The sequence below is a fragment of the Paracoccidioides lutzii genome (assembly GCF_000150705.2).
Source record: "Paracoccidioides lutzii Pb01 unplaced genomic scaffold supercont2.15, whole genome shotgun sequence".
Lineage (NCBI taxonomy): Eukaryota > Fungi > Ascomycota > Eurotiomycetes > Onygenales > Ajellomycetaceae > Paracoccidioides > Paracoccidioides lutzii.
In genome coordinates, this window is record NW_015440961.1 from 393,313 (window position 1) to 416,363 (window position 23,051).

At 48.0% G+C, this 23,051-nt stretch overlaps 8 protein-coding genes across 8 annotated transcripts; 4 read left to right on the forward strand and 4 right to left on the reverse strand.

Moving 5' to 3' along the window:
• Window positions 1–779: 779 nt before the first annotated feature.
• Window positions 780–4,187, forward strand: PAAG_05637 (helicase C-terminal domain-containing protein; the record flags this gene model as incomplete). The annotated part of the gene is made up of 1 exon (XM_002792306.1): window positions 780–4,187. One exon carries the CDS (start codon window positions 780–782, stop codon window positions 4,185–4,187), a length of 3,408 nt encoding a protein of 1,135 aa, XP_002792352.1.
• A 398-nt stretch (window positions 4,188–4,585) lies between these two features.
• On the forward strand, window positions 4,586–5,950 carry PAAG_05638 (F-actin-capping protein subunit beta; the record flags this gene model as incomplete). Its single annotated transcript, XM_002792307.2, has 5 exons — window positions 4,586–4,614; window positions 4,791–5,170; window positions 5,386–5,655; window positions 5,730–5,777; window positions 5,877–5,950. The coding sequence occupies 5 exons, from the start codon at window positions 4,586–4,588 to the stop codon at window positions 5,948–5,950; spliced, it is 801 nt and encodes a 266-aa protein (XP_002792353.1).
• Window positions 5,951–6,899: 949 nt separating this feature from the next.
• Window positions 6,900–7,779, reverse strand: PAAG_05639 (hypothetical protein; the record flags this gene model as incomplete). The annotated part of the gene is made up of 3 exons (XM_002792308.1): window positions 6,900–7,400; window positions 7,477–7,557; window positions 7,633–7,779. The coding sequence occupies 3 exons, from the start codon at window positions 7,777–7,779 to the stop codon at window positions 6,900–6,902; spliced, it is 729 nt and encodes a 242-aa protein (XP_002792354.1).
• A 1,068-nt stretch (window positions 7,780–8,847) lies between these two features.
• Window positions 8,848–11,376, forward strand: PAAG_05640 (transcription initiation factor TFIID subunit 5; the record flags this gene model as incomplete). Its single annotated transcript, XM_002792309.2, has 5 exons — window positions 8,848–8,922; window positions 9,109–9,247; window positions 9,303–9,346; window positions 9,400–10,214; window positions 10,281–11,376. 5 exons carry the CDS (start codon window positions 8,848–8,850, stop codon window positions 11,374–11,376), a joined length of 2,169 nt encoding a protein of 722 aa, XP_002792355.1.
• Window positions 11,377–12,094: 718 nt separating this feature from the next.
• PAAG_05641 (carboxylesterase-mitochondrial 37S ribosomal protein YmS2) lies at window positions 12,095–13,979 on the reverse strand (the record flags this gene model as incomplete). The annotated part of the gene is made up of 5 exons (XM_002792310.2): window positions 12,095–12,330; window positions 12,461–12,708; window positions 12,872–12,962; window positions 13,022–13,530; window positions 13,756–13,979. 5 exons carry the CDS (start codon window positions 13,977–13,979, stop codon window positions 12,095–12,097), a joined length of 1,308 nt encoding a protein of 435 aa, XP_002792356.1.
• A 1,704-nt stretch (window positions 13,980–15,683) lies between these two features.
• PAAG_05642 (mitochondrial integral membrane protein) lies at window positions 15,684–17,362 on the forward strand (the record flags this gene model as incomplete). Its single annotated transcript, XM_002792311.2, has 2 exons — window positions 15,684–15,848; window positions 15,944–17,362. 2 exons carry the CDS (start codon window positions 15,684–15,686, stop codon window positions 17,360–17,362), a joined length of 1,584 nt encoding a protein of 527 aa, XP_002792357.1.
• A 699-nt stretch (window positions 17,363–18,061) lies between these two features.
• PAAG_12075 (nuclear protein localization protein 4) lies at window positions 18,062–20,261 on the reverse strand (the record flags this gene model as incomplete). The annotated part of the gene is made up of 4 exons (XM_002792312.2): window positions 18,062–18,328; window positions 18,404–19,892; window positions 19,959–20,089; window positions 20,160–20,261. 4 exons carry the CDS (start codon window positions 20,259–20,261, stop codon window positions 18,062–18,064), a joined length of 1,989 nt encoding a protein of 662 aa, XP_002792358.2.
• Window positions 20,262–21,051: 790 nt separating this feature from the next.
• PAAG_12076 (NAD(P)H:quinone oxidoreductase, type IV) lies at window positions 21,052–21,955 on the reverse strand (the record flags this gene model as incomplete). The annotated part of the gene is made up of 4 exons (XM_015847613.1): window positions 21,052–21,153; window positions 21,261–21,657; window positions 21,770–21,906; window positions 21,929–21,955. 4 exons carry the CDS (start codon window positions 21,953–21,955, stop codon window positions 21,052–21,054), a joined length of 663 nt encoding a protein of 220 aa, XP_015702763.1.
• Window positions 21,956–23,051: the final 1,096 nt, after the last annotated feature.

Consider the following 23,051-nt stretch of genomic DNA (forward strand, 5'->3'; position numbering starts at 1 on the left):
GGATCCATGCGTACTGTTCGAGAGCCAAAAGCTGTCTCAAACTAACCCTGACGGTTGGTGCCGCTGGCCTTCTCTGCTTAAAGGATGCCAACGAGTGTAAGTGCTAACGACCACCTAACCTGACTCGAGGACTCCATCTTGCCGCGGTAGATAAAATACCGGGGACGTACACGTATTAATTAGAGAGCATGAAGCATAAAATTCAATGGGCGTGGTGGGCTCCCGCTGCGATTCATATGAATAAAATTCGAGGATTTCAGCACCGGGAACCAAACTCAAGATGAGAGACGCTGTCCACGGGTCGCTGGAATTCCCTTCGCTCGCTATCATCCAACCGGTTTAACATGATTCATCAGCGTTCCTTTGCCCCGTTAGCACCGAGCGCGAGCCCAACCAGCGACTGTCCCCGGTCGAACGTAACCGAGGAATGGGAACATGGAATAGTTTATTTCGGATCTTTGAACGTGCTAATTAACAGTAGTAATCCATGACATCTGTGACGTTGAGCTCAGAACATGAGCGCCACGGTCGGGCGGACCCGTGGTTACATCAGCAACAGCCATGACGACGAACCAACTAGACACCTGCAGACAACCTGGAGACAACCCGCTACTCTGCATTCATTGCGGAGTACGTTGGTTACGGAGTGGATGCTCGGAACCTCGCTGCTGGCTTGTGCAATAAGGATGATTTATATGGCTGGCTGCTGAGGCTATCCTTTCCTTTTCGTCCTTTGCCTTTTTGATGTTTTCTCTTGTCTTTACCACCCCACAAAAACAATGTCCACCTCCCTTGGCAGCGAGTTCAGTGACATCGGAGACGATGTCATGCTCACTGCTGCCGACAGAGCCCCATACGCTGATCCAGCGCCCGCCAGCTCCGATGGCCCTCGACCTCCCAAACGAAGACGCATAAGTGATGCCCAGTTGGGGCACAAACAGGACGTGCATTCCTCAGAGGACGAGGATAGCGCCCGTCAGTCAGATTCTGACCTGCAATCCTTGCCATCGCGTCGCAGAGAACCGGTGGTCAGATGCAAGGACAAAGCAATTGCCAAAGCAGCTGCTCCAAAGTACAAAATATATCAACCGAAACACCCACGGCCTCAGGAGGCCACATTTGTAACTCAACTTACCCAGCCTCCCTCAAGCCCATCGGCACTTCGTGGCCCTCGATGGAAAAAGCCCGACCGGGAGGTGCTTGATGCAATGCCCGCCCCGCCACCTGTTGTCTATGAAAATCAGCCTAGTATTGGGGAGATGGATGATGATATAGATGATGATCTGAAAGCAGCCATTGCAGCATCTCTGGAAGCATCTAACGGCGAAGATTCAGGAGTTGTGGAACCTCCGCTTAACCCCAAGGCTGGAAACCCCCCAACCACAGCTCATTCTAATTTTAGAGCTCAAGATCTCCCTTTTGATCTGGCAGATGTCCCTGATGACGCTTTTGACTCTTCTATTGGTTCTTCACCTAACTCTCCAAAGGAGAGGCCTATAGTGGGCTCATCACATCAACCCTTCTCCGCTGAATCTTCATTCCAGCAACAAGGGAGTTCTCAACAGAAGAATTTGCGGCAGATGACATTGTTTGGTTCCCCAGCTCAGACCAACAGACCATTGGAATTATCACACACTGGGTCCCGTAGCTTACCCCTGGCTAACCATAACGAACTTCCAACACATCACCAATTAGATTTGACTACCATAAGGTCTTGGATATATCCGTCAAACTTGGGCAAGAGAAGAGAATACCAGTTTAACATTACCCAACGAGCTCTGTTTCACAATCTACTCGTGGCCCTCCCCACTGGGCTCGGGAAAACTTTCATTGCTGCTACTGTTATGCTGAATTGGTTTCGATGGACCAAAAATGCCCAGATTGTTTTTGTCGCTCCAACAAAACCATTGGTATCTCAGCAGGTTGCTGCATGTTTCGGTATTGCGGGGATACCCCGGTCTCAAACTGTAATGCTTACCGGTGGTACAGCACCAGCAATCCGGGTTGAGGAATGGCAGAGCAAAAGGGTTTTCTTTATGACACCTCAGACCCTTATCAATGATCTCAAAAGCGGACATGCTGATCCAAAACGGATTGTTTTGCTGGTAGTTGACGAGGCTCATCGTGCCACTGGAAGCTATGCGTATGTGGAAGTGGTGAAATTTATCCAACGGTTCAATAACAGCTTCCGCGTACTTGCGCTAACAGCAACTCCTGGGTCAACGGTAGAATCTGTACAAGAGGTCATTGATGGCCTTAACATTGCTAAAGTTGAAATACGGACAGAAGAGTCACTTGACATTCGCGAGTATGTTCATGCACGATGTGTGGAAATAGAGACTTTTCAGAATTCTGATGAGATGGCTATGTGTATGGACCTTTTTTCCAAGGCCTTGCAGCCCGTCTTGGATAAACTGCGAACTCAGCAAGCTTACTGGGGTAGGGACCCCATGGCTCTTACGCCGTACGGGCTTACGGTTGCAAGACAAGAGTGGATGAGATCCCCAGCAGGTAGAAGTGCCAACACTGGAGTCAAGTTCATGATAAATGCTATATTCACGGTGCTTGCCAGTCTAGCTCATGCAATAGATCTTCTGAAATATCATGGTATAGGGCCGTTCTATCGCAACCTCATTTCATTCCAGAGCTCCTCGAGTGAAGCTGGTGGTGCTAAATACCGCCGCCAAGTCGCAGACTGTGATAATTTCAAGATTCTGATGGCCAGAATGCGAGCGTGGACAAACAACGCAGACTTCATTGGACATCCAAAGTTGGAGTACCTAAAGCAGGTAGTGTTAAACCACTTTATGGATGCAGGAGATGGAGCTGGTGCTGCAGGTGGAAATCCTTCAGACACCAGAATAATGGTGTTTGCACATTTTCGCGACAGTGCAGAGGAGATCGTTAGAGTGCTGAAAAGGCACGAGCCAATGATACGTCCGCATGTTTTTGTTGGGCAAGCTGCTGCTAAGGGATCGGAGGGAATGGACCAGAAGACTCAGCTCGATATCATCGAGAAGTTTAAAAAAGGAATATATAACACCATTGTTGCTACTTCAATTGGCGAAGAAGGTCTTGATATCGGTGAAATTGATTTGATAGTGTGCTACGATTCGTCTGCCTCGCCTATTAGGATGTTACAAAGGATGGGCCGAACTGGGAGAAAAAGAAGAGGAAATATTGTCCTTCTTCTTATGAAAGGCAAAGAAGAAGATTCTTACATGAAAGCGAAGGATAATTACCAAAAGATGCAGCAGATGATTGCTAGCGGAACTCGTTTTACGTTCCACTACGATAAGTCGCCACGAATACTTCCCCGCGATATACAACCTTCAGTGGTGGAAATACGAATAGATATCCCAGCAGAAAATTCCACGGCTGATTTACCCGAACCATCAAAGCGTTCACGCGTTCCGAAAAGACCACCCAAAAAATTCCACATGCCTGATGGTGTTTTGACTGGGTTCACCAGGGCGTCTCGTCTTAACGGTAAAATTGGGGGAAATGACCAAACCTCCCGTACCCTTCCACCCAAAGTCGTTGAAACGATTGATGTACCCTCCTTGAATGAGGTTCTTCTCTCCTCCGAAGAACAGAGGGAACTTGAACATAGATATCGTAACATTGGAGGCACGACTCCCCAGTTCATCCGTCGACCGCGTGTCGATGCATTCCCAGACTTGCAAAGGTCATACCGCCCCACGAAGTTCGTGAAGCACGGGAACGTCACACGTCGACTTGTTAAAGCGTTTCGAAATATGAATTCTTTAACAGTAGACTGCGAAAACCGCTTTCGAGATCATCTACACCCCGACGACTTATTGCCTGTGCGGCATCAAACAACACCCTCCTCCACTCCCTCTGAAAGAAAAGGACAAGGCGCTAACTCAAGTGCTGGTGGAACACATACCGATCCACCCGACTTGGAACAACAGCAGGAAGAGGATGTCGATCAATCCCAGCCCTTTTCTCAGCTCTTTAGCTCTCCATATTCCCAGCAGCGTCCACCGCATAACACGTTTTTCAACTCTCAAGGTAGCGCACGGGATGATCCCGAGATCCCTGATGTGGATACCCTCTTTAAGCAGTTTGTTGGAAAGCGAAAGTCGGACCAGCTAAGTCCAGCACGGGAAATAAGAAAGAAAAAATATATACTTAGTGACGATAGTGACGATTTTGACATTTAGGATAATCGGCCTTGTCTTTCTTGGTCGAGTTCTGGTTGTGTTCATTCCCTCAGGTGAGAGATGGATATGCAACTATACATCACCATCACCCGGGAATATCCAATAGGTTTTATCCAGCGAGAGTTTTGATTTTCGATACTATTTTGATAGTGGCATAAATTGAATATATTGCATGTAGATACCCATAATAGTTGCATTAAGTTAGGGAGAATAGACACGCTTTTTGCTTGGACAATCCACACTGTCGCCACGTCCTTTTTTTCCTTGCCCCACGCACCTACGTTTAACTTGTAAAAGTAGATTACACCCAACCACCAACCGTTGGGATAATTATAAAACCAGAGAACTCTCTCCCCTTCGTATCTGTCACTGGCCCTGCTCTGTCTTCGTCTACAATCATGGCAGATACACAATTTGACAGCGCCCTGTAAGCATTGGACCTCTAATCCCACAAGTATACCTTCTTCCTGAACTTATCCATCCTATTCCCAACCCTCCGTAGCTACAGTTCCCCGCAACCTCACAACCCCGCCTAGATATCTACCACTACACAAACCAACCCAAGCTGCACAAAACTAACCTCTGACCCCATCTATCACGCAGCGACCTCCTCCGCCGCCTCTCACCGCGCGACACCAAACAGAACCTGCAATACATAACCACCCTCGTCCCCGACCTGACCGAAGATCTCCTCGCCTCCGTCGACCAACCGCTCGAAATCCGTCGTTGCGCCCAAACCAAGCGCGACTACCTGCTCTGCGACTATAACCGGGACGGAGACAGCTACCGTAGCCCGTGGAGCAATGAGTTCGACCCGCCGATTGAAGATGGGACTGTGCCCAGTGAGCGGGTGCGGAAGTTGGAGATAGCTGCCAACGAGGCGTTTGATGTATATCGGGAGCTGTATTATGAAGGCGGGGTTGGAAGTGTGTATTTCTGGGATCTAGATGACGGGTTTGCTGGGGTTGTTTTGCTGAAGAAAGGTACGGACATATATCCCTTTTTAAAGAAGCGCTCTGGGACTATGGGAGATATGAGCACTTGAATTCTGGCCAATTCCATTTCTTAGCCTAGATGTCAGAAAGGGGGATCAATCCGGGAATCCTGGCTCCTATCTACCCACTCTATCCCGCCCTTACCCACTCATCTGCACTTTAACCCCAATCTCGAGATAGAAGGCTAACAATATCCCATCTAGCAATCACACCCGGCTCCAAAAACTCTGGTGCCTGGGACAGCATCCACGTTTTCGAAGCCACAGACCGGGCGCGGACGTGTCACTACAAACTAACCAGCACCGTCATCTTACACCTATCAACCGGCTCCGAGGCGCTTGGCGAGATGGACCTGAGCGGCAACATGACGAGACAGATTGAGGCCGACATGGCAGTTGACGGGGACGCGAGCCATGTCGCGAATGTTGGGCGGTTGGTTGAGGATATGGAGTTGAAGATGCGGAATCTGCTACGTAGGTTATTCCCATAGTCGATTGGGGGTTTCATAATTACTTGTCGAGGATTTATTCTGATAAATTATTTACAGAGGAAGTCTACTTTGGGAAAGCGAAGGACATTGTTTCTGATCTGAGAAGTGAGTGCTGCGGCAATTCCCTTCGTGTCATCCATGCATGAATCTTCCGTCATGCTCTACATTTGTCGATAATTTTTCTTGCTGCTAATTTCTTTAAAGGCACCCAACCTTTGTCAGAGACAAATAGAGATCAGGCCAATCATCGGGAAGTCATTAATTCGATGAAGTGGTAGCATTATCACCCGTTGCATTTCTTTTCTGTTTAATAGAAATATCAACTCAATCACTGTTTTGTTGGTGATAAAGCGAATTTATCCTTTTTTTGCCCCTCTGTTCCCCTTTTCACGTCCCATTGGATTTTCTTCTTCTTTTTTTTCCCTCTTTTTTTCCCTTTTTTTTTTTTTTTTTTTTTTTTTTTTTTTTTTTTCGTTTTCAGCCCTTCTGTTTATTTCCCAATCAGCAAATGACAAGACATATGACAAGTTCTATTTGACGAACACATTTGTTCTCCGTGGCTTTTAAGCACGTCTTAATGTTTTAAATTTCAAGTAAATGGGATTTAGGGAAGTTGTAAGAATTCAAAAGTGGCTTCTCAAGTCTGTAGAGTAGAAAACACGCCCATCGGGTATGACCCAAATGCTTTGACAGACAGGGCGCAGTAATATCTGTACTCAAATAAGCATATCAATATTCCGGCCTGATAGAATGACTTTGTCTCACATTCATCATCCACATTGTCGAATAGGCACCATTGAAAGATATGATATGGTTTCTAGCTTTGGAATAAAATTCGGCCTTTCCCCAGTTCCATCCGTGCACCTAAGGCGGGGCATGTGGCAAGTCTGCCGTGCGGCATATCCAATCCCTAAAATGACGACCACGCAACAAATAACATTCCGGGAATGCAAAAGGGCGGTCTGAGATTCTCCATGAATTATCGACTGTAGCTGGTTTGACTGGAGTTGACTCCCTTCGAAAGGAAATCTTTAGCTGTGGAGCCCGTCACAATCGATTGGACAAGGGGGTAAATGGCCGGTGAGCTCCCTCAACCACATAATGCCGCTCTACAGTATCGTTTTATCAATAGAGATGTCCCTTTATCGACAAGTCTCAGCTTCATTGTCATGGCATTGCGGGCGAAACTGTTTGGAATGCCCCAAGTGTAGGTCCGGGATCAACCACTCAATCCACATCCATGGTTTCCATTTCCTCCGAAGAACCATCCCCATCCTCATCCCCCCCTCCAGATTCATTCCTGTATTCCCCTTTCTCCTTCTCCAGCTGTGTCGCAAACATGCTAGCTTCCGCCCATAGCTCTGCCTCCTTGTCCTTCCCAACCGTATCCTTTCGACTATTCAGCCAGCTGGTGTCAAGCGGGTTAATTCCTCCCGAAGTAGAAGCTGTAAAGGTAGTTGCCCCACCACCACCGCCTGCCGTCTCAGCTGAATCAGGTTTGATGATTGACGCCTCTTCCAGAGCATACACTTGGCGACGTAATCGTACATCAATGGACGAGAGCAGGGCGAAGTATTGGGAGCTCGCGGCTTTGAAAGCTGCTTGATGTGATTCTAGCGTCCCGTCAACGCGGGGGACTTCACTCGATGGTTGTCCTGCAGTGGCGGAGGAAGAATTGCTCAGCGAGCTTATCGCAACGCCTGCAGCATTGAGAAGCTTTGTTACGTCCTGTGAACTGTATTAGGTCTTCTCTGTCCATGTGCATGAAAACGTCCGTAGCTGAGATAAAAAAAAAAAACCTAACTTTGTCAATCTCATTCAACTGGCGGATTCGATCAGCTAGGGTAAGAACTTGGCTAGGATCTTGGGAATCCATTTGGCCCGTCTACTTAAAGATCAAGAGACTGTGTTAGATGTTAACAATTACGCCTTTAGTTGTATCTTTATCGCAGTGATTTACACACGTCTTCCTTCCTGCCAGAACGATGAAGTTGAATGTCACGTGATGTTTCCGTGTCGACCAGGGGGATTCTGAACGCTGATTGGCCAGCTCACAGACACTCCAGCCTGGATCTAGCCTGATTGGGGATAGCCCAGTATGTGACATCTTGTTCGTCCTTCAAAAACATCTCAACGCATCTTCTCATCCGCACAACAACACACACTGTCACTCCTTTCAACTTTCTATTGCCGACTTACAGCTCGTGCAAACCCCCTTTTGGAAATACTGTCTTTCTCTTATTACTCAAACATACCCTGATATCATCTACCACAGCAGCAGAGATCCAGCCACAATGTCTGCGCCTCCCGGGGCACCCAGCCCGGGCCCGCGAAATGCGAGCACAGGACCTGGCAGCGGGGCTCAAATGCCCCAGAACAATACGGCCCCTGCGTCTGCAGCGAGCCCTGCGACATCCGGGCCCCCATCTGGGGTAATGTCGCAACAGAATCTAAACCAAATTGTAGGTTGAATCCCCATTTTTAACTTCGCCCCCTTGATTAGCTAGGAATATTCCAAGGGAATGCTCCAATGCTGTGTTTGATCTGTTCTGTTGCCCCTACTCTTGAACTCTTGATTAGACAGGGGTTTGTGGGATAAAAATACAGCTGTTTGCGAATTTGCTGTTGCATGTTTCAGTTTACTTCTTATGTTCATATCCAAAATCTTCTTTTATTGCCTTCTTTGTTAATGGGGGCGTCTTGGTTTGCAATAAACACTTACTGCCTCTCCATTTTGAGTGGACTTTTGTCTGGCATACATTGTGCGCTTGGTGATTCCTAGCATTTCTTATGCTCATAAAGCTGCATGGCATCAACCGCACTCATCAAGACATAATCAGGGTATAAAAGTGACGAACCATTTTCATCCTCACAGAATGTGTGATCTTACATCCTCTGAACTCTTCCCTTTCAATTTCTTTAACCATCTCTCTGTTCAGCTGGAATATTCACTCCAAAGTATCTCACTTCTACTGTCTGCTTCAAGTGATGTCTCTTCCCCCTCTCTCCCTCTCTATTTTGGACTAGAAAATTTTGACAGCCTTCTTTTGCTTCTTCTACCTCTAGTTCCACTTCTCAACTATCTGCGCATGCTCTCTTTCTTCTGTTCTCATTTTCCCCCCCCCCTTTCCTCCAAGAAACGTGATCGTTTTAGACTATACAGCAAGGATAAGTCATGGCGTCCCAAGACCCTGGACTCAGCCAAGCTGAGGATCCTACTGCTCAAGAATATCTAAACCTTACACAGCGTGTACGTGCTAGATGAGACTATGGCTTATAATTCCTGTCTCAGTTTCTGTTTACGATATTATTATTATTGTTTATTTTGACGCGTTTTCATGTTTTGTTACTTAGCCAACGCACGTGCTATTTTCTTCTGATGGTTGCTGCTATTTTACGCGTTGGGCAGTGACTGATTATTTGCTCTGTGTTTTAGGTTATCGACTATCTGGCAAAGAAGGGATATACAAGGACTGAGGCAATGCTTAGGATGGAGTCTGCCAATCAGGAGATTGACGGCCGCCCTCTTCCACCTGCGAGCGAAGAGGCCCGCCCGAAATTCAAGTTGGCGTTTGGTGGGTACTTTCCCAAAGACCTCTCGCGACGAAGCTTACTTTTTGGCTATTGTAGAAATGACGAGGAAATGGATCGAAGACAATCTGGACATATACAGGGTACTATTTCCCACAGGTTTAGGTTGGTTTCGTTTTTCTAACGTGCTGTACAGCCGGAACTGAGGCGCGTTCTGTGGCCCCTGTTTGTCTACTCGTATCTGAGTTTCATCTCATCCTTGGTCCCTCTGGAGGGCCGCCAGTTTTTCGAGGCAAATAAGAACTTGTTCCTCCCTGAGCATACAGAAGATATTCGCGCTCTAGAACCAGTAAGCCTTCCCGAACATGTGCAGGAGAATAGCGTTGCGAAAATCTACCGTAACAACAAGTATCGTCTCACCTTAAGCACTCCGGCTTTTTCCAACCTCGTCCAGTTTCTGGAGAGCAAGCAAAAGGAGGGAGGAATGGTGATGCTGGCGATCTTAAGCAGCTACTGCACTATAGTTACGAAAGAGCGTGCCGCAGATGATCGTTTTAGCTTTGCTGCGATGCTAAACCGTGCGAATGATATTTCAGGAATCCCAGCGGAGGATGAGGGGATACCAGGCCACCATCCTGGATCTGCATACACTGGTGATAACCCTGCGATGGCTGGGACCCTTCCTAGACTCAAGCTTGGGAAGCTTCCACTGGAACCAACTCTCGAAGGAGATGTTCGTGCCGAACTTGAGGAAGCAGACGTCAAGGATCCGCCTACAGGTGGTCGTCCTTCTCTTGTTCAGCACTTTGAACAGATGATTAAGAGGGAGGAGGACGAAGAAGCTCCGACACGCGCTGAAATACCCTATCCGCCATCCCTCGCCCGTGACGTTGCCATGGAGGTGCAAAGGGTCAAGGAGAATCGCGATAGGTTTAAGATTGATGGCCGAACTGGAGGTGTGGGGCCTGCAATTAGCGTTTGCATGTTCACCTTCCACAATACGCATGATGGGTACGTTGAAAATATTTCATTACATTTGACTAGCTTCAAATGAATGTATTCTAACTATTCCTTTAGCATCAACTGCTTGGATTTCTCTGGGGATAGTATGCTCGTCGCTGCCGGAATGGCTGAGTCTTATATTCGCGTTTGGAGTCTTGATGGCTTGCCAATTCCACCAACGTACCCGGAACTGGAAAAGGATGAAGGGGCTGTACCCCCGGCAAACTCTCACCGCCTCTTTGGTCACTCTGGGCCAGTTTATGCAGTCGCCTTTGCACCATCTATCGCCAGTCCTGATGAGCAGGAGGTCAAGACTAATACCCGCTGGCTTCTCTCGTCGTCTGCTGATAAGACCATCCGTCTCTGGTCACTTGACCTTTGGCAATGTATGGTGATCTACAAAGGCCATGCATCTCCAGTTTGGGACATTGCTTGGGGTCCTTATGGGCATTACTTCGTCTCCGGTGGTCACGACAAAACAGCCCGTCTGTGGGTGACAGATAGAGTCCGCCAGCAGCGAATCTTCGCAGGCCATGACGACGATGTCGACTGTGTGGCCTTCCACCCGAATTCTGCGTACATTTTCACCGCTAGCTCCGACCACACCGTGCGTATGTGGGCTGTTACTACTGGAAATGCAGTTCGTATGTTCACTGGACACACCGGAAATGTTACCGCCCTCGCATGCAGCAATAGCGGCAAACTCCTCGCATCAGCAGATGATCAGGGATCCATCTTCCTCTGGGATCTTGCTGCCGGAAAACGTCTGAAGCGTATGCGCGGCCATGGGAAAGGTGGCATCTGGTCGCTTACCTGGAGTGCTGAGTCCACCGTCCTCGTCTCTGGTGGTGCAGATGGTACCGTTCGCGTTTGGGACGTCGCAGTTCCCGCCCAGGATCTAGCTAGCCAGGGACGTGTGATTGGCGAAGGAGGTGCAGGGACCAAGATCGATGCTGGAAACGCTACCGCGGCATCAGGCGCTCAGGCTACCGCTACTGGCGTTTCAGCGTCTAAGACTGCTAATAAGAAAAAGGGGAAGAAGGGTAAGAGTAAGGAGGTTGTCGTCACGCCTGATCAGATCAGTGCTTTCCCTACTAAGAAGAGTCCTGTGTACAAGACTCGTTTTACGGGGATGAATCTGGTTGTTGCTGGTGGCGCGTATATGCCGTGAATGTTTGCGGGGCTTCGATACAGGTGAGAATGGCTGGTGTGAACGTTTTGAGGGTCAATATCTGTGTGAATGATATATATTCTGCTCCTGGTTTCGCACGTATTACAGCTAAACGACGGCGTCTCTCTCTCCCTCAAGATCCCGAGATATACACTACAGCCACTGGCTACACTCACCTTCTTCCTACACTTGTTTTCACTTTCGTTTTTGTTTTTGTTATTTTGTTTTCTGGCGTACAGGCGATTTGTTTGACAGGGCATGGCGGCACTTATCATCTGGGAGGCGAAATCGGATGGCGATTTGGGTACTGGGATTAGCTTGTTGTTTTCTTTCCTGTCTATATTCTCCATTTCCTGGAATGATCTCTTGCTGTTTTCTCTTCTTTAAACAATTGGTCACATATATGACAATGTTGGTTTTTCTCTGGTTGTTTTCCCTCTTTTTTGCTATTGGCCACCTGGATGGCATGTTGGCAAAGCGTATGTATAATTATATCAAAACAGCTTGATCTATGATTTGCTCTTCCATGGATTTCAATGTTTTACAGTTTATTTAGAGCCCCTTCAAATCTCCATAGCGCGTAGTAAAAGCACACAAAATGAAGCCACAACACATTCCTTCTAATCTTACATCAAAAGCGCAATTGTTGTGATGAAACCGTGCAAGCCTTATCATATCAGATAATATGAAGTTAAAAGACGTCCATGAGCGCACCTAGTCAAAAACCCCGCTTTTTCCACGTGTGTGGTGGAAAACTATCATTGTTGCCGCTCCCACTTCCAGCTCCCTTCGCCATAGCTTCTGCAGCTCCAATGTCGCCCACTTTAGGTGGCAGAACGAGCGCGCTTCTATCGTTTCGTTTGTAGAAGTCAACAAGAATCTGCGCTGTTTTCGCGGGCTGGTCCTCCTGTATAAAATGTCCTGCGTCTGCGAACACTTGAAGCTGGTATTTGCCTATTGTTTTTTTTGTTCATTAGATTAGAGAAAAGTTTTAGCATGTAATTCATGTGCAGAGGTCTTCAAAGAAGCGATGCTTGGGAATGAAGTTTCAAGAAAACAAGAAAGGGAAAAACAAAGAGCATACCCTGCATCTGCCCAATTATAAGCTCCGTATCAAGGTGGTCTGTTCCAGCAAGTAATAGTAGTTTCCCTCCACGAGCTTCTAGGAACTTCTTGCTAAGTCCAATGAACCAGCTCTCCCAAAACGGCTTCGTGGCCGCTAGATCTGTACGCCACTTCCATGGTCGGGAGGGGTCTGCAGGATCTTCGCGGAGGAGAGATGGCACTGACACACGTGCAGACAGGGCATTGCGGATAGTTCGCGATCGGATGCTAGTTTTTAAATTAGATATAATGGAGATATTCAAAAAAAAAAATTAATTAATTAATTAATTAATAAATAAATAAAATAAAACAAAATAAAAATAAAAATATAAAATATAAAATATAAAACCAGAGGGAAAGTGGGGGGGCATGGGAAAAAGAATGCACGTACTGCCAATCAATCCCGGATGCTAATGACGGAAAGCCAGATGGGCGGGTGGAGAGATAAGTTTCCATACTTTGAAGCGCGTCCATCGCAGAACCTGAAGCCGTCAGCAAATCCCGATTACATTGAAATCGGAACGGGAAGAATGTTTCCTACCTTCAACAACATCCAAGACAGCATATGCCAACAGTTTCGATCCAAGTTTACCCTTTTTGGCAGCATCGGTGACGACAGCGCCGCCCAAACTGTGGCCAACTAGAACAAGATCTGGGAGAGATTCCCAGTTCATCTGTATTCGAGTTTGTTCCACGACAAAAAGTAGGTCGCGGGATAAAGCGTCTAGTTTTAAATCTAATTCGATCTGTTGATCGTCCTCAGCACCTTGGGACCTCGTAACAGAAGTTCTTCCATGGTTTAGCGCATCCAAGGATAGGACACCAGCAGAGGGAAGAATCTTTTTAATTTCTGCAGTGCATGCAGCAAAGGAAAGACCTGATGATCCCGCCCCATGGTGAGTGACGAACAAAGGCCCGTGGCCTGACGGTATGCTGATGTAGGCGTGGTGAGATACATGTAAACCGTCAACGTCTTCTTCCAGGAACAGTTCCCGGTCAAAGAAATCCATCCATGATAGTGGCGTAGCTTCTGCTCTTGCGGAGGACAACCTTTCAATATGAATCTACGGTTAGAAATGACTAATGCAGAAATGAAAGTGGAAATGAACATGCCAGGACCGTAAACAAAAATAATTAATCAAAAGAAGAAAAAAAAAAGATCATTTTTAAGAGATAGTTATATCAAGGAGATTTCCCAATCGAACATGTCAGCTCAGCCACTTCAAAATACCCTGATAAAAATCATAACCCCTGGAGAAGAGAACACTCGCCTACCGAGGAGTGCGTGCAAATAAGCTTTGGCTTGCCGATGGCCTCACTGTCCCTGTAGAAGAGGCGGATGAAGCTGAGGAAGAATCGTCATCATGCGGTTCATGATACACGGAGGCGATACTACCGTCGTGATCATTCTCTCTCTCCTCGCGTTCGTCGAAGACTGGTATCTCTGGCGGTAGCTTGGCCAGCCGAGATTTGGCAAACGATTTTTGAAGGTCGCTCATATTGGTTCCGTATACGTATATGGGGGGAGTAGAAGGGAGAGGAATTGAGGGGAAATACGGGAGAGGGGTTGACTAAAGCTTTGGAGGTTACGAAAGGAGCTTAAGCAGGCCAATACACTTAACAGTGGACATATTATATTTACCGTCAAGGAGAAGCCCTGCCTGCGATCCTGATTTCTGTAGGGATTTTATGGCAGAGACGAGCAGGTGGAGGCAACATCGATCAATTGAGGAACCAGATCGTTGCGTTTGGATGTGAGCGATTATTTTGCTGTTCGGAGTTTTGATATCGTGTTTTACCAGCGTGTATCAGCTTTACGATATATACCCGGTAACTTTGGAGTTTGGCAGCGCTCTCTAATACATGAATATCTCGGGACGAAAACCCAAAGCTTCTCAAGATAAATGCTTATTCTACGCTTTTGAGTGCTAGGGGACTATTTAGGGATCCAAAGTTTATCAACTCGACAATAGCAAATTCAAATAGTAATTATTCGGATCAAGATTGTGCCCAGAAGGCGGGCTTTATTCGGCTTACGAACCAAGTGTCAGGGGAGCGAAATCCAAAGCCAATATGAGTGAGTGACCTCCGGTAAACACTTGGGGCTTAGGAGCATGAATACGACGTGACGAAGAAGGGATGACTGCTATAGCATTCTACATGTTTTAGGATGGAGGATTGTTCAGCTTGACCCAAATCGACAGAAATCGACAGGGAATTGCAGTCCTTTGATGAACGAGCGCAATCCTTTCACCGCATGCAAAAGGTAGTTTACCAGCTTTCATCCCCAGGTCCATTACAATCTATGTGTTCAGGCAAGTTGCTCTCTTGACACTACACTACACTAAGAGAAGCTTGTAGGATTGTTGAGCTATGACGGAATTGGGGGAGAAAAGGAAGCAAAAGCATTGGCTTTTCATCCGATGCTTGACACACAAACCCTCTAAGAGAACGCTCAATTTCGAGGCAAGAGAAGTGCATCCTCAGGATACAGGGAAGCTCTCCACAGTCGGGTGGAAAATCATTCAGGAGGTAGCACAAAAGCATAAACCGGGATACGGCATATAACAGGCTCTGACGGAGTAGACGCTCGCAGCTATTCGGAGTAAGTAGTTACAGGTAATGTTGTCAAGGAACATCTCTGAGTGCTTGGTATCATCAATTATTGCATGTAGTGTTGGTCTGGACATGCGGCCTGGATAAATAATCTGAGAGAAAAGACAGGAGTACCACATGCTTTACATGCTATCCCATAATGAGGCTTTGCAGACACCGCCATGCAAATTTCTTTTTGAAACCAACCCGTCGCAATTAAACATGTCGACGCCCAAGGGGTCTTAAGCTGAAAAGTTGGAATGGATATGTCACGTGAATACCTTATTTATGGGGCTTGTTGTAGTGACGTCATCGGTGTCGATGATGATTGTTGATGCGAATCGGGTCGAAGAACGATAAAACAGGACTCAAAAACGTATGAGACCTTTCTTTGCCACGAAGAGAATTAAATCGTATAACCCGTACGCCTTTCCCTTCAATTTTGGTAAATCAAAATTTTAATATCACAATCTATACCTTGTGTATTTCGACCCAACAGCACAGGAAAATCTAGCATACAATACCAACATCGTATTCTTTACACTCATTTTTAAGGCTCGTACATACAATATATAAATTGTCATTCATGAATTAAACATCCTTCCAATATGTCCTCAATGTGGCGTTCGCGCCATCAAGAGACGGATGGCGCGGAGGAAGCAACACGGAGAGGAGACGACTTTCCAGAAAGAGGCCGCAGCGGAGACCGAGAGCCAACTGAGCGGTCGCGTTTGCTACCACGAAGACCGTATTTGGATCCTGATGACCCAGCTGTAAGACGTCAATATCTTTCCCTAGAGCTGCCAAACCTCTTTTCCATGCGATTGCATATACGAAGTGAACTCAAAAACTTAAAAACATTGAACAGGTCTCCCCATATAACCTTTGGAGCGTGCGGGCACTGCGAGGCCTCACGGTTCTCTTCCTGGTAATGACTTTTGCCTGGTGGGTGCTGCTGCTGGTATCACTCTTCGTCAGTCCACCGAAAATGAACAGCCGCGGGTCCGGGTTCTCCGACTTCTCATTTACGACTTTAACAATGAGCAACCTGTTCATTGCCCTGATATTCTTCTCCATTCCGTCGATGCCTATGACGATATGGGGTGCCTCCTTATGCCTGTTTCTAGCAGTGAACATGTTTATTGTGATCGGCGTACTGCGCCTACGAGTCGAGGAGGGATGGGTGGGCATTGCATCCGTCGTATGGGCGACAGTGATTTCACTCTACCTATTAGCACAGACCCGCTTCGTGGCATGGGGCAAACGAGAGGAGGAAGAACGCTTGACGGGCAGAGAAGAGACACGCAGACCGCTTAGAGAATGGATAGCCGTCTTCATCGAGACGATAGTCATGACCATCACCGTTCTCGTATCCATTTTGCTCATGGCTACGTTGATCCTACGCGCGAAGGACGCCACCCTGCCGGCTCCAGGGAATAAATATTACGTCGATAACAACAAATACCAAGTCCACATGGAGTGTGTTGGACAAACACCTTCGACGATGGGGGGCAATCGCAGCACAACCGTCCTGGTCGAGGCGGGGGAAATGCCAGTCGAACACACCTTTCGCAGCTGGGTACATGAAGCGTATCGCAATGGCTCGATCGACCGCTACTGCTACTGGGACAGGCCTGGCATGGGGTGGTCTGACAATGCCCCCTCGCCGCACTCTGCGGGAATGTCCGCCGATGCCCTTTCCGAAGCCCTGGCCCTTGCAGGCGAGAACGGTCCGTGGGTCGTCGTATCCGCAGGCGTAGGTGGGATATACAGCCGCATCTTTGCCAGCGAGCATGCACATGACGTCACCGGTATGATGCTTATCGACGCCATGCATGAAGATTTTCTACCCGAACTAGGGAATCCACGTCGAGGCTTCATGCTGTGGGTTCGCGGGATATTCTCCCCGCTCGGCCTGGACAGGTTATTCGGGGCGGTAGTCAAGGGCTACACGAGAGAGGACCGGGTATATGGTAAGCGGGCTTGGGAAGGAGGGAAATTCACCAAGGCCAAGCTGCAGGAGAATCTAGTTGCGGATTCCACGACGAAGAGCGAAATATCAAACGCGAAGCATATCCAATCTAAGTCCACGCGGTTGGTTGTGGTGAGTTCGGGTGTCGAAATGAAGAAGAGCAAGAAGTGGGCGGAGAAACAAAAGGATTTGACTGATATAACTGATACTCTGATAGCGTGGGATGTGGTTGAGGATGCACCACATGAGGTTTGGCGAACGGATTACGGCAAAGCCTTGCTTGGAGAGAGGTTGAAGAAACTGGTCGAGTTGTGAGTTGAGTTGGACAAGGAAAAACCTGCTGTTTCAGAAATTGTAATGGGATGCCTTTTCGCCCTCTTCTTCCGACTATCAAATGTGTCGAAACTGCGTTTGTCCTTTTGGTTGTTGCCAGTGAGATAATTTTTCGATTTCTGGTGCAGGCGTTAGTTCGAGACCAACATATCTAAATGTGATATTCTAAGTCTGAGATACTGAAATGGTGGAGCTCGTTTCATGTAGGATAGATTCACGGCAGAGGGAGATAGAATGAAACTTGTGAGGCTTCAATTTTCCACCAGATTATATGGATTATTTCTCTATTCAATGATACTACTAAAGCTGGTTTGTGTGTTCAGGTTTTATCACTTTTTTTGAAGCATAAAGATGTTCCTTCACTACTCCGTATCCCTTCTGTCTGATTTCGCGTCAATTCATCACGTTCGGTGGGGAAGGAAAAAAAGAATATCATTGGAAATAGTTTATAGGAAAGAGGATTACGGATATTTCGAGTCGACTGACAAGGTGAGAGCAATGCTCGCGAGAGGACACTTCTGTGCCGACAGAGCATCTCGAGGAGGATATAGGTAAAGTGGAGGTAATTTCCAATCATCGTGACCGGCATACGAATATCGCAGGTTTGAACAACATTCCGGTTCTCAACGAGGGACGACGAGGTATCACACAGGAAAAAGTTGGATGCTGTACAGGAGAGCGCTACCCTAAGCTAGTCCCCTTAAACCTCTTAGCAAGCTGTTCACCATCGGAAGGGGAATGCTCCGACTTAGGAACGGCTGAACGTTTGGAACGCCGGTGAGAAGAGAGAGAATTTTGTGGCTGGAAGGGCCAAGGGCGTTTAGGGGGCCGCTCACCGCTCTCCTGAAGTATGGCAATCAGGGTGGCCCAGCCGGGTGTGTTGACCAACTGCATACCATCCGCGGGATCATGGGTCCGGGCGACGGTACATAAGAGCGATTCTTCGTCCTAGAGCGATGGTACCACGAGCGTTAAAAAATAGACAATGGAAGATATACAAAGATCCTGAAGGGGTAAACCTACCTTACTCAAGATACCAAGCCCACAGAGAAAGCAGAGAAGATGGAAGTCAGATACAGCCCGTATCACCTGGTGAGGGTCATTGTGGGATACTAGCTTATTGAAAAGAGATTTCAATTCCTGGCTCTCTCCAATGGCCGCGCGATTTTCAATAGGAAAGGTTGAATTCTTAAACACGGCGTTAGGGTCTGTGGGGAACCCGTGGGTTAGGGTGACAAGAAGGTATTCAACAGGGAAACTGGGTTTTGCGTTCTCCTGAACATTGGCACCGTACTCATTAACCTTACGGTAAAACACCTCAGGGATGTATCTGATTTTACTGGAATCATCATCGAGTTCGTTCTCCTGTTGCACAAGCATAACACCCGGATCTGCTGAAGGTTCAATTATGTCTGCTTTTACCATTTCAACCGCGGAATTAGACGCTTGGTATGCGCTGATTGAAATTGCACCATCTTCATCTCCGCTGAGGACACAAGTCACGAAATTTGATCCAAACCGGCCCGTTTCACTCCATTTTGATGCTTTGGGGTACCTAGCCTGTAGCTGTGCAGCAAACGCAATCTCCAGAGAGGAGAGATAGTAAGAGTCAATATGCCGTTTGCAAATAACTGTACCATCCCCCGCGCCCGAGTCCAGCAGGTCGGTGAAAATAACACCAACTTTCTCCAACGCGCATAACCTGGCCACCTCGTCAATATCCTTTTCGTTGCTCCACTCGTGAAGCGTGACCCCATCCACTTCACCAACCTGCGGCGGTTCATAGATTGCCTGCACGACTGCCTTTATCCCAAGCGGAACCTCGGTATACTCTTCGTATGTCCCATATAAAAAGCCAAGTCTTTGAGCTCCAGATTTCCGCCAGAAATCCAACAATGAATTGATGAGGTCGGGAGAAGAAAACTCGACATGGTCAACCATTCGGAAGGGTTGTGGCTGCAGTGTAATTGCGCTAGGCTGGCACTTGGTGCAAATTCCCTCAGGCCAAGCCGGATGACCAGAAGGACAATCTCGTTTGACTCTATAGTCGGGTTCCGAGAGGGGTGGTATGTAAGAGCTTTTCAGTTCCGGCTTGTTCGTGGACGAGTTTATTTTCCGAAGATATGAATGAAATGACAGGTGTTTTATCTTCTTCTCCGCAAGATACTCGGGTGCATACGGTTCGAGGGGCATACAGTAGTCACACATGCCTCTGGGTCCATGGCGGCACATTTTATGATCCAGGCTACGGCTTATCTTTCCATCCTGTCGATCCAATCGATCATCGAGCGGTGACTGCGTGACAACCTCCCACGGGTTCTTGATGAGCGCTGCAGGTGATGAGGAGATCTGGACGGGAAGAGAGGGACGCTGCTCTTGTTGTGGCACTGCGACGCCATCTAGACGGCGTGGTGCATCATGGAGTTGGGAGGTAGTTGAAGGGATCCCATTTGCGCTACCATTTGATCGACTAGTTTCTTCATCATAGCCAACAAAAAGCTTGTCTCCATGACTGGGTTGGTGAGCTACTATGGCATAATCCAAGCGAACGAAACACACACGGTAGGAGCTCACTTACGACAACCCAACCCGCTGGATAGTAATTCCTTTCAACAATGAAATATTTCTCTCCTGGCCTCCAGTCCCTATAGCTTTGTTTGAAAGTACAACAGACGAGGGAGCAGCATTCTTTGGCAAGTTCTCGAGAACCTAAGGGGGGGAAATGCAAAACGGGTTAGATTCAGGAGAGCACCACCAATGTCCAATACCCGAGGCTGACCTTGGGCAGAAGTGACGGGAATTCGTCTGTCGGATTCACAGTTAACCTGAACTGGCCGTTTCGACTCTCAAACCGGAGTAATATGGGCCTTGACGAGGCCATGATAGATTTGGATGTATCTGGGTATGGTGGGCCGGGGCCCGGGGGGGGGGGGGGGGGGGGGGGGGGGGGGGGTTTTTCTAAAAAAAAAAAAAAGGGTGAAAAAAAAAACAAAAAAAAATTTTCCCTTGGGGTGAAAACTCAGACCATGGCGAAGACAAAAGAAGAGAACAATAGTAGAGTTTACGAGGATTTGTCAGAGGGCAGGTTGCCTGAAGTTGAGAAGAAGCTGGTCGAAGTTGACGGAGAGTTGTGGGATTAGTTGGAGCTTGAGGTTTGCCAATCCTTCGATGCCAGAATAGTTAGTTAGTTACGTCAATTGGGCCTCTTAAAGGGGAGCACTGTGTCACATGACTGGTTGATTAAACGGCTGGAACGAACTGATTCTGTGGATGCAAGTCCCCTCCCACACCCCTGGACATGCAAGTAATGTAAGTCATGCTTAATGGAAGAATAGTTACGTAACTACATAGGGTACGGGACCATTTATTGCTCGTTATTGGGATTCATTTCTCATAGCCTTAACTACGTCCTCATAGCAAAAGGGAGTTTTCCACACAAGAAATGAAAACAAACACCCAACATTCTCCTTTTCCTAATAGAATAAAGACCTTCTTCTAAGGAGAAACATGTTACCTCAAACTATGTTACACTTTGGCAACCCGCAGGGCCCAGACCTGTCACCCTGCTCGGCACTGTTGGCGGGCTGTTGCGCAGACGAACGCGTATCCTTTTGCCGGCTAGTTTGAGCTACATTCCCAGGACCATTGGAGACGGACGACGGCTCTTCGAGTCATTCAAAATTAACTTTGGAAACGGCTCCGTAGAACGCCTTGCCCTGTTCTTCAGCAAGCTGGAGCTCTAGGGCAGATGGCTGGCGCGACCCGTCAGCACCCTTAGAGAAATCAACGAAATTACACTCTGTTAGCAAGTTCTCCCTCAAAACAACAACACGTTTCTTGGAACATAGTATCCCCCAATGGGAGGGAAAAAGAGACATACAGCATAGGTTCCAGCTCCCCAGGGACTGCCACCCCTCACTTCATTGAGGTTGGCCAGGATCGGGAACGTGGTCTTGTACCCCAATGGAACGTAGATGATGCCATGGTGGGCGAGGGTGCTCATCGCAGCGATGTTGGTAGACTCCTGTCCGCCGCCGGGCGTGCCGGTGGAGACAAAGAGACCCGCGTATTTACCCCAGAAGCCGCCCGTCGACCAGATGCCTCCGGTCTTATCCCAGAACGCCTTCCATTGGCCAGGGAAGTTACCGTAACGGGTTGGAATACCAAACAGAAATGCGTCGTAGTTCAGCAGCGTGGCTGGCTCAGCAACGGGATAGGATGATTTGCCGGGGGCATGCATCTTGTCGAGAACCTCTTGTGGCAGGGTTTCAGCGATTCTGGGGGTGACACAGATACGTCAGCCACCATTACGGATGGAGATGACGGGGATCGGCGGGATCACGGGGGGGAGGTTTGATTGCGAAATTGTTTCCGAGCAGGGTGACATACTGGTAGATATCTGCTGTGCCTCCAGCAGCCTCGATGCCCTTTTTCTCAGCCTCGGCCAGCTTCTGGATATGGCCATACAACGAGTACTGGACAGACACATCATGTTTAGAAGCGGGGATGAAGATCCAAGCAAACAACTGGGAGGGGAAGCGGACGTACAAAAACAATTGCGATCTTTGGCGCCATGGTGATGATTCAGGCCAATTGGGTGCTGACAGCTGCGGAGGATGGAAAGGGAGAAGTGGATGAACTACTCGAAGATGGAATTTTCGAACCGTTGGGAACTGTGGAATTGTGGAATTGTGGAATTGGGTGTTGTGTTTCCTGTCTGGGGGGGCGCGGGGTGCCCGGGATTATATAGTCCGCTGCTTGGTTTTCGCAGCCGATGACGTGACCCCAACGCCGCCCGCCCCCTCGCCCTTCTCGACAGCCAGACAACCGCCGCGCGGGCCCGAAGCCAGGCGCAGCAGACAATTCCGCGATTCTGACGCAAGAATTACCAAGCAGATTAACCAGTTGATAAGTTGACCAGTCGACCAGTTGACCAGTTAACCAGTGGGCCAGTCAACCTGTTAACCAGTTGACCAGTGGGTTGGTGGTTGGGGTGGTTGGTTGGTCAACTCGTCTGAGGGGCTTTGTCAACCACGTCCCGTTGGTTACTGGTTCCTAACACTTGTTAATGAGCGCCCCACCGCCCACCGCCCACCGCCCACCGCGGTGCTTCGCAATGGCCTGGTAATATCCGCAAACACACACTGCGAAGTAAAGCCGTTGTTGTATTCTCCATCTCGCGCTGTTGACATTGAGACTTGATGTTATTTATTCACCTTTGTCTACATTTATATATATATGTATATGTATGTATGTATGTACGTATGTATGTATAGCAATTCTACGACTCAAGCCTCTCCCGGAGTTGTTATGTCCGTAGATGGATGAAGAATTCCGACTCCACTGCGTACTCTCTGTGGACCCACTGCTGCTTGGTTTTCTGTCGCTGAAGTCATGACTGATGATTGGGCTGAGCGTGAACAGATCTCCCGAGTTCCGGCCAGACGGTGATGGGGGAATGCCTCCTTGCATCAATCCGATTCCAGGCTTTTAGCCCACGATCTAGTGGACTAGAGCTGCATCTTCATCGGACAAGTCACATGGATCATCGAGATCAAAGATTCAGGGTTGGAGAATAGAGACTGCAGATTATGGTGCGAGCAGGAAGCAGGAGCGTGAGATGAGATCCGTATTATTTCAATTCTTCGGGGACGAGGTGGATCCCTGGTGT